This window comes from Corylus avellana, chromosome ca4, assembly GCF_901000735.1.
Source record: "Corylus avellana chromosome ca4, CavTom2PMs-1.0".
In the NCBI taxonomy this organism is placed as follows: Eukaryota; Viridiplantae; Streptophyta; class Magnoliopsida; order Fagales; family Betulaceae; genus Corylus; species Corylus avellana.
Window position 1 is genome coordinate 14,380,077 of NC_081544.1, and position 11,308 is coordinate 14,391,384.

General features: G+C 34.0%; 1 protein-coding gene and 1 pseudogene across 1 annotated transcript; both read left to right on the forward strand.

The window, feature by feature from the left end:
- LOC132178100 (uncharacterized) overlaps positions 1 to 11,308 on the forward strand; it is a 189,899-nt pseudogene that overhangs the window by 7,940 nt on the left and 170,651 nt on the right.
- LOC132177113 (putative disease resistance RPP13-like protein 1) lies at positions 6,260 to 8,824 on the forward strand. The gene has a single exon (XM_059589331.1). It carries the CDS (start codon positions 6,260 to 6,262, stop codon positions 8,822 to 8,824), a length of 2,565 nt encoding a protein of 854 aa, XP_059445314.1.

Below are 11,308 nucleotides of genomic sequence, written 5' to 3' on the forward strand. Positions count from 1 at the left end.
TTTTCTCTATTTGCATGACATCAAGGTTGTGTCGCAATAAATTATCTTTCCAGTATGGCAACCTAAAGAAAATATTTTTCTTCTTCCACAATACATTATCAGTCGCTGGTTGTCGTTTCTTAGGAGTCTTCTTTCGCTTCGTCAGTGATTTATCAGCGGACTTTGACTTACTGGTGCTCTCATTCCCAAATACCATCCCTTCTAACTGTCTGAGGATTTCATCTTCACCTGGCACATTCTAGTTTTTGGTTACCGTCAAATGTTCTTCCGTTCCATCTCCATGGATGATCCATGGGCAAGTATCGCCTATGCCCCATAAAGCAAAATTTGTACCCGTGTTTTAACCATCTAGACCTTGTTGCATGCATACAACAAGGATATTCCTTTCCACACCTAGTAGGCCACCTAGACAAGTCTGCATATGCCAGGAAGTCATTAATTGTCCACATCAACTGCGGTCGGAGCATAAAATTCTTTTTCATAGAGACATCAAATGTTCGTGCCCCTACATTCCATAGTTCCTTTAATTCCTCAATTAAGGGTTGCAAGTAGACATTTATATCCATTCCATGGGCCTGGAATAATCAGGGATATTATAAAAGACATTTGTTTCATGCCCATCCTAGGCGGCAGGTTGTACGGTACAAGTATTATAGGCCAAGTACTATGAGATGTGCTCATTTTCCCAAAAGGATTAAATCCATCCGAGGTTAGTCCAAGTCTTATGTTCTTGCTATCTGATGAAAAATTCGGGTATAAATTATCGAATGACTTTCATGCTTCACCATTGGCCGGATGCCTCAATACACCGTCTTTTGTGCGACCGTCTGCATGCCATCTCATATAGGGCGCGGTATGTTGTGACATAAACAGTCTTTGTAGTCGTGGCATGATTGAAAACCATCGCAACACTTTCACCGCATGTCTTTTACTCGACGATATGGGTTCGCCATCTTCGTCAAAATGAATTTCGTCCTTCCACTTAGATTCTCTACATTTAACATATGAATCTAAGTCCTTATTGCCCTTCCAGAACAACATACAGTCATTACAACATGTCGGAATCTTCTCATACTCAAGTCCCATGTCCCTTAGAAATCTTTCAACCTTATATGTATTAATTGGCAGATGACCATCATCCGAAGGCAGCAATAAATTGATGAACTCGAGGAAAGACGAGAATATCGCATTACTCAGTCGACCCACACACTTCAAGTTGTACAGATGTACAGTTGCACTAAGTTTGCTATGTTTGGTCTTATCATGAAGTGGCTTGTCTACCTTTTTAAGCAAGTCCTCGTACTTCTATGCATCTCTTCCATCAACTTCGTCAAGCACAATGTGTTCTTCATCACTCTGCACCACGACTTGAGGCTCAACGTTGTCTTCCATGACATCATGCATGTCAAATAAATCACGCAACATGGCGTGGATATTGCCACCCTGATCTGTGCTTGCACCTGTATCTACGGCCGAAGGATTCGAATTAGAGCCTTCAACAGGAGCTTGTACTGGCCTCTCGCCGTGATAAATCTAGTCTTTGTATTGGGGCCACATTCCTTTCCTCCTGTCAAGTGGTCATATACTAAACCCGACGGGTGTCGACAATTAAGGTGGCACGCCTTACAAAGACAAACAATTAGTCCATCTGGAGTTGTACAGTTACGAACTGTGAAGTCCACGAACGATCTACACCCGTCTCTGTATTCCTTCGTACCCCTGGACTTCGTCATCCAACTCTTGTCCATAGCGTTACTACGTAAATTATGAACAAATATATAAGAATTAACCTAAACATATACACGTCATGCATTGGTGTAAGTACAGGGACCCTAAGAATTAAGGAACAATTAAAACTAGATTAGTTTTTTTTTTTAAAAAAAAAAAGCAATTGCCTTTCCTTTTTCTTAATTACATTATGTACATTTAAATTAAGAAAAGAAAAAAAAAATATATTAATTATCAGAAACTTAAATGCACTCGGTAGGTAGGGGACCTAAATTAAAAAAAATATAGCTAGGTTACATTTTTTTTTTTTTTTTTTTTACAAGTTTTTAAAATTTTTCTAACAACTGCATAAGCTAGATTTGCAAAACCTAATAAACTAAATGACAACTAGTCCAAATTAAATGTAGTTGGTAGATAGGGGACCCTAAATTAAAAAAATATAGCTATGTTACTTGTTTTTTTTTTTTTTTTTAAGTTACATTAAATATTTCTAACACTTACATAAGCTAAATTTGCAAAACCTAAACTAAATTAAGACTAGTCCAAATTAAAACGCACAATTGGTAGCTAGGGGACCATAAACAAAATAAATCTAGGTTAGGTTTTTTTTTTTTTTCTTGTTTTTCTTAATAACATTTACACAATATTTTCTCAAAAAAAAAAAAAATTTACACAATATGAATTCAAATTGAAATAAATGGCCTAGCATATAAAAAAATGAAACTAACAACCAAATTTGAAACTAATATATAACACTTAACAAAAAAAATAAATTGTAAACATTAATATAATTTAAACAATAAAAAAATTAAAAACATTGTATATATATATATATATATATACACATGAGAGAGAGAGAGAGACTAGTTGAGTGTGAGAGAGACCACCAAAGTGTGAGAGAGTGCCGGTCGGTGAAGTTTGCCGGAGGAGAAGAAAGAGAGAGTGTCGGAGAAGAAGAGAGAAAAATGAGAGAGGGAGAGTGCCGAGGAGAAACTGATGTATGCTGGGAGAAGGGGAGGGAAGAGAAAAGAAAGGAGGAAAAAAAAAAATAGAGGAAGGAGGAAGAAGAAGGGGAAGGGCGTGCAGGTTTGGCGCGCCTTCCCAAGGCCCGTTAGTAACATGCCACATGTGGCATGTTACCAATGGGTGACGTGGCACATGTGGCACGTCACTTAATTGGTAACATGCACACTTGGCATGTCACCACATCGTAACGTGCCACATGTGGCACATCACTAATATTTAAATTTTGTATATATATATATATATATATATATATATTGCTCTTAATTTACCAACTTAGTTTTTAAAAGCAATATATTCTAATTTAAACTAAGAAAACACCAAGCATTTCCATATATATGTATTAATGTTCTAGAATATTAATACTAAAAACGATAGTTTCATTTTTTAATAACATTAGGAGTAAGTCGATCTCAAGCTAGTACATAATTGATATATTAATTTGAATAGTGTAACTATCAAATTAAACTATTGTAGAATAGTTTACTTATATCTATGGTTTACCAATAAATTTATAATGCTAATCATTTAATCACAGATGATTCAAGACCCGGCCAGTGTCATGCATGCATGGTATATGTGATAGTCATTATAATGACTATCGATCACATATATATTAAATTTTTGTAGTGTCAATATATATATTTTTTAAAATATATATGTTGACTATTATTTTGTGTGAAAAACATAATAATTAATATACATTGACATATTCTTTTGACAAATACTTAATAAGTAATAGTATACATTGACTATTAGGGCCAAGCTATTAATTACGTAGTTGGGAATTCTCAGGGTTGTAATAAACGTGTCAACTATAGGTTCTGGGCCGCATGCTATTATATGCCTCATAAGTTGTAATTTGTAATTTGTAATAAACGTGTTCCATAGGTTGTAATTTGTAAACCTTAGGGGCACCCTATGGAAGTTGATGTTTTAGCCGGCCATATAGCTTTCTAATTTTTTAGAATGTCATAAGAAGATGATGATGATCTAGGGTTGAGCTGGTAGTTAATATATATATATATATATATATATATATATATATATAAGCTATTCGATCTAATTTTCTTTTTTCATTACAAAAATAAAAAAATATTGGGGCATGTTAAACAAGCTTTTGCCAATTTTTTTTATAAGGGTATGTATCGATCGTGAATAAGCACTACATGCACCAATTTATATTAAATTTAGTCTATAAATATATGGAATGGATCCATATATATAAGTACTATATAATTATCTATTAAGTATATATTTGGAATTTCGATTTACTAATTAAGTAACAGTAAGCACATGGTACTTACTGTTACTTAATTATAATTAAGTAAATACTCAATAAATTATTAATCATATACTTAAAAAATAATATAGAATACCAAATTATTAATTATAAGTACGTATATGTATATATAGAGTAAATTATATATACTACTCGCTCTAATATTATTTGCGAACGTTAAACGATCGAGCCTAGTTTATATGGGTATGTTAAACGAATGTACGTTAATATTAAGCTAATATTATTCGCTTAATAAGTGGTGACCTTCACACTAATTGTAATTGAGTTATCTTTTGAGGTCAACTAAACTAATTACTTAATTGTCATAGATGCTTAATTAAGGGCCACCATAGAACAATAGGCCGGCTAGACAAGGAAGTTTCATATCAAGTGACATAGAAATAGAAGCAATATTTAACAGAAGAATAATGTGAATAGGATAAGAGCCAATTCCTGCTAGCCAACTACATAGAAAATTATTTCCTAAGCCAACTACGGATGGTAGTATTTTGTTCCGTTTACAAAACTTTGCCTTTTAATATGGCCTCTTTTGGCAGTGTCGGTTGGTTTTATGGGCCGAATCATTTATTTGACCAATTCATAATAGTTCTTAATTATGAAAACTTTGTCGCCTTTGTTTTTTATTTTCTTATAATTCTCTTTTCCATTCGCAAACATTGAATAAAAAATAAAATAAAAACTACATAAAAATTTCTAAACCTGATTACCTGCCACATAAAGAGACCCAGTACAAAACTATACTATCCATAAACAAGTAGCCTAAAATATGATTTTTAGCATTGCTTTACTATAGTGCAAAGTGCTAACACCTCGTTCTAAAATAACAATTAAAAAAAAAAAAAAAAAAAAAAAAACTTGACTAGGGAAAGATAATACATAAAGCAATTATTTGATCTAGTCAAATAACAATGTTCATAGTTACACATAAAATTCAAAGCTCACGGATTAAAGGAGATTTAAATAAGTGATTTCTGTTTAATAAGGCATAGATCCTCGAATTATCTCAGAGGTTAACTAAACTAACTTAGTTGACATTGATGCGTAGCTAATTGAGGGCCACCATAGACCAGTAGGCTGGACAAGGAAGTTTCATACCTAGTGACATACAAATTGGAGCAATATTTAACAGAATAATGAATACAAGGGAATGCCTGCAAACTTACAGCAACTACATATAAAATTCCAATGCCATGCCATTGGGTGGAACTTCTGTTTCCCATTTCTTTCATATATATACGAGTATATAAAAGTAACGTTAAACCTACCACAGAAAGAGACCCAGTAGAACACTCAGCCTATCTATAAACAAGTAGCCTAAAATATGATTTATTTTTATTTTTTGTATCGTTGCTTTACTACAGTGCAAAGTGCTAACACCTCTTTCTAATTAAATTATAAAAATAAAAATAAAAATAATAAACAAAAATAAAATAGAAAGGTCAAGAAAACATGTTTAAACAAAACCAACTAACTAGGAAAAGATAATACACATATCGTGTTGTATTATATGTTTTACAATTTGATCATGCTGTAAATTGAATGTTATAGTTTTTATAAATTAAATATTGATCGTGTTGGCGGGTCAACTTGGCAAACTTAATTGAATATTATTGATGGCAGCCGTAAGTTCAGGGTCTACTTTTCCTTTCTTTTTCCATAAAGATAAATATATATATACACACACAAAGCCAAACATAGCTTGAATTGCAATCTCATTTTGCTCTGCTTCTTGCGATCACCGCCAATTCCTTCTTCTTCTTTTTTTTTTTAATTTATTTTTTTGTATCGTTGCTTTACTACAGTGCAAAGTGCTAACACCTCTTTCTAATTAAATTATAAAAATAAAAATAATAAAATAAAAAGGTCAATAAAACATATTTAAACAAAACCAACTAACTAGACAAAGATAATACACATATCGTGTTGTATTATATGTTTTACAACTTGATCATGTTGTAAATTGAATATTATAGTTTTTATAAATTAAATATTGATCGTGTTGGCGGGTCAACTTGGCAAACTTAATTGAATATTATTGATGGCAGCTGTAAGTTCAGGGTCTACTTTTCCTTTCTCTTTCCATTTGGATATAAATATATATATACAGACACAAAGCCAAACATAGCTTGAATTGCAATCTCATTTCGCTCTGCTTTTGGCGATCACCAATTCCTTTGTTTTCCTTTGACTTGCAAACAAGATAACATGGCTCACATTGCACTGGCAACTGCAGGCATAGTTCTCCCTCCCCTCCTCAAAGTGTTTTTTGAGAGAATGGCGTCTCATGAGTTCAATGACTTCTTTCGGGAACGAAAACTCAGTGACAAACTCCTAAGGAAGTTGAAGATAGCATTGTTGACAGTGAATGCAGTGCTCGAAGACGCAGAGGATAGGCAATTTACAGAGACTAGTGTGAAGGACTGGCTCGATGAGTTGAAAGGTACTCTCTATGATATAGAGGACATTTTGGATGAGATTGCTACCAAAGACTTTCGAAGAACAATTACAAGTAAGGTACGACACTCCATCTCTGCCTCTCATTTTGTGAATAAGATAGAAGGGGAGATAAATGTTGCATTTGAAATATTAGAAGATCTTGCAAAACAAATAGGTGTTTTAGGTCTGAGAGCAGGTGTTGGAGGGCAACCATTAGAAAGACTGCCTACGACTTCTTTTGTTGAAGAGTCTGGTATTTTTGGTAGACATGAAGATGAGGAAGCAATAATTAATTCGTTGTTCTCTAATGAAGCGAGTGGTAGTGAGATAGGTGTGATTGTCATAGTTGGAATGGGGGGAATTGGCAAAACCACCCTTGCTCAACTTGTTTACAATGACAATAGGGTGAAGGAGCATTTTGACCTTAAAGCATGGGTTTGTGTTTCAGATCCATTTGACGTGTTCATGGTAATGAAAACAATTATAGAGGAAATAGGTTTGTCAACTAATGCTGATAGTACAAATCTAAATCATCTTCAAATTAATTTGAAGAAAATGTTGACAGGAAAGAGGTTCTTATTTGTTTTAGACGATGTTTGGGATAAGAATAATGCCAAATGGGAGGTCTTAAGTAATGCTTTAAAATCTGGGATACAAGGAAGTAGGGTTATCGTGACAACACGCGATCAGGATGTTGCAAGAGTCGTGCATGCTAGTGCAACTCATTGTATAACAGAGTTACCCAAAGAAGATTGTTGGTCACTATTTGTGAAATATGCATTCCATGATGGTCACCCTGATGCATATCCAAAACTAGAAGCAATAGGAAGACAAATCGTAGAAAAGTGCAAAGGCCTACCTCTAGCAATCAAGGCAATTGGATCTCTCTTGTGGTCTAAATTAGATGTTGATGAATGGGATAACGTATTCAGAAGTGAATTGTGGGATTTATCAGTTGAGGAGACAGGCATCCTTCCTGCTCTAAAGTTAAGTTATAAATATCTTTCATCACATTTAAAGCGATGCTTTGCATACTGCTCCATATTCCCAAAGGATTATACTTTTAAAAAAGAGAAATTAGTTTTATTATGGATGGCAGAAGGTTTATTGCCACAACCCAAAAACAAAACAATAGAAGAAGTTGGTGATGAATACTTCCTTGCTCTTGTATCAAGATCATTATTCCAACGATCAAGTCGCAACAAATATATAATGCATGATCTTGTCAGCGATTTGGCAAAATTTATATCTAAACAATTCGCTTTAAGCCTTGAAGATGATTATTCTCATGAAGTTCGAAGCAGGACTCGTCATTTCTCATATTATTGTGAAAAAGTTCATCTTATGAATTTTAAGACCTTTCATGAGGCTAAGAGGTTGCGCACTATCCTAGAATTAAATTTCTTCAGGAACGGTTTGTTCATCAGGCGTGGAGTCCAATTTTTATTACCAATGAGAAGATGCCTACGGGTGCTCATTCTATGTTACCATGCAGACATAGCTAAGTTGCCAGATTCAATTGGTAAACTTATACATCTACGTTATTTAGACCTTTCTTACACTGGGATTGAAAGGTTGCCTGATTCCTTATGTAAGTTATGCAATTTGCAAATATTGAATTTATCACATTGTCGGTTTCTTGCTGCCTTGCCAAGAGATACGCATAAACTCATTAATTTGCGTCATCTTAATTTTGCTGAAACTTGCATCAAGGAGATGCCGACAAATCTGGGAAAGCTAAAATGTCTTCAAACATTAACTAAATTTATTGTTGGTAAAATTGATAGTGGATCTAGCATTGGAGAGCTACAAACACTTACAAATCTTCGGGGATCGCTCTCTATTTTTGGGCTCCAAAATGTTGAATGTCCCGCGGATGCTAAGGACAAAAACATGAGGGATATGAAGTACCTTGTGGAGTTGGTATTGGAGTGGAAACTTGGAACAAATGCTTCTGAAAGTCATATAATTGTACTTGATAGTCTCCAACCCCATTCAAACTTGAAAAGTCTCACTATCAACCAGTACGGTGGTAAAAGTTTTCCAAATTGGGTAGGGCATGCTTCATTCTCTAATATAGCATCTCTTCGTCTAGAATACTGTAAATTTTGTTGTAGCTTGCCACCACTTGGGCAATTACCCTCTTTGCAAGACCTCTCTATTGTTGGGTTGGATGGAGTTGTTTCAATAGGTCGGGAGTTTTATGGCAGTGGATCTTCTTCAATTAAGCCATTTGTAGCCTTGAAATTTGTAAGGTTCGAGAAGATGTTGAAGTGGGAGGAATGGTTTTCGTTTGATGCTGAAAATGAAGGTGGAGCTTTTCCTAATAGCTAAAAATTTATAGATGCCCCAATTTTGCATATTTTCTAAAAGGAGGATTCCGTGCCCCTAACCTTAAAGATTTTCGTGTCATCGATTGTGGGAGACTGCCATCACTACCTGACAAGATGCACATTCTTCTTCCATCTCTTGAGAAATTGTATATAGAAGATTGTCCAAAAGTTGAGTCATTTCCTGAAGGGGGATTGCCTTCCAATCTAAATGAAATTTCCATCTCCAATTGTGACAAACTCTTTGCGAGACGGACAGGGTGGGGTTTGCAAAAACTCCTATGTGTTAGAAGATTCTCAATCGGTGACAAATCTGAAGATGTGGAATTCTTTCCAGATGAGGGGTTGTTGCCTGCCAGTCTTACATATCTTCACATCGAAGGGTTTCCAAATTTGAAATCTTTAGACAAGAAGGGACTTCAACACCTCACTACTCTTGCAGAATTGGAGATCGAGTGGTGCCCTAAGCTTGAGTGCATGCCAGAAGACGGGTTGCCTGCCTCCCTTACCACTGTAAATATCTCATTTTGTCCTCTGTTGGAGAAAGAGTGGGATATGAAAAGAGAAAAATGACTCAAGATTGCTCACGTCCTGCACAAATGGGTTAGTGGTACTTTCTCTCTTCAACCAACTAATTTCTCAATGGAATAGAATGCTTTCCAAAACTGTTTGTTCTTCCATAGTTTTAGTTTAATAATTTTGTTTTTATGTCAAGTCATTGGCTAATTTAATCCATCTAAAACCAAAAAAGAACTAAAAAGCCCAAAAGATTCAAAATCGGTTGGATTATGAGTGGTGTTTTCCTTTGAAGCAGGTACTCTATAATGAAATTGAAGCTCCACTTGTGTGCTCATGGGATTCCGTTTTCATTGGTCACTTCGTCTCAATGGGTGCAGATGTTCAACCCTATTCATCTATGTTGGAATGGGTTAAAAGGGCAACCGATGCTTGTTGACACAATGCCCAATTAATTCAATTAACATTATACAAGCTCAATCTTGTCTGACATATTCAATATCTGTAATTGTAATTTCTAGTATTGAAGAACGGAATTGTATTTATGGATTGAAATGTAAAAGTTAAAGGAATGAAGGATGTGATTTTGGTTAGTAAAACATGTTAAAAAGTATTTTTTTTATTAGATATTTGTGATGCGAAATAATGAATTTGGTTTAAATTCGCGCATTTTCAAATAAGCACTCATTCGCCTGTTTATAAATAAAATCACATTTTTATCCTATTTTAAAATAATTACTTTTTAATTACAATACCAAACATCTTACCTTTTGCGATAACTTTTAAAAACATAGATTCTTTTAGCAAAATTACAATACCAAACGCACCCTAATACAATAAATAAACCTTCCTCTCTCCCAATGGACTTACTTATTCATTTAAGACTAAACTATGCATTTCATGTCAAATTCGGAATAGGATCCTCTCCATTTCAAAATCTCTTTATTTCCTCCATTTAGTGCATTTTGAAGGGTATTGCATTTAATGCACTACTACCATTAAAATTTTTGGATAACACTACTCTTTAAAATGCACTAAATAGAAGAAATTGAGGGATTTTGAAATGGAGAAGATTCTTTTCCGTCAATTTCATGCTTATTGTTCTTTCATTCCTTATTTCTTTTCCTTTATTTTTTAGTGCTTGCTTTTATTGTACGATAGTTACTGAAGCTCTGCCACCCAAATCATGTTTAATTTCAGATTGGGTGCCATTTTGTATCCATAAAAATCAGAAAGATGTTACTGGATGAGAGTTTGACATTGGGGGCAAGGTTAGTTTCTTGTGATATCAATGCTTTTATTATAGGTACATTAGAAGGAAACTAATGTTGGCACTCCCATCGACTTTTGATTTTGATTTCTGTAAAAAAAAAAAAAAAAAACGGAAAAATGATGAATTTGGGATTGCAAACGGTAATACCCTGATTATTAGTAAAAGGAATAACGAAAGGAAATGGATTTATTAATCCAATTTTATAAAAACACCCGTAATTCAAAAAGGCTTAATATGATGCCTCAAAATTTCAAAATTTAAAAAGAAATACATTTTCTAAAGCAATAATCACTTTCATAAATGCAACTGTATCTTAAAATTGAGAGTTTTTAAAATTTAGAAGGGTCTTATCAAAACGTGCGGTTGTTCAGAGTCATTTGTGAAGTTTTTCCTTTAAATTAAGATAAAGAGAAATGCTATATATATATAGTAATTATTACTGTACCTTCAAAGATGGAATTTGGATCCAAGATTCTAAATTTTTCATACCCCTTCAAACTACCACCCAATTGACAATGTCTCTCACCACCTTTCAATTATGACAATGCTCCCCTCAAACTATCAAAATATTATCAATATCCCCACAATGCGAAACTACCCTTAGTAAAATAAAAACAAAAATACTTAAACTTCTAAAAAACCTAAAATTAAAAAATAAAATAAAATAAAATCCAATGGGTGGCCAAATTTAAAATAAAT

Coding starts and splice junctions, on each gene's coding strand:
- LOC132177113 (XM_059589331.1), top strand. CDS start 6,260: ATGGCTCACATTGCACTGGCAACTGCAGGCATAGTTCTCCCTCCCCTC.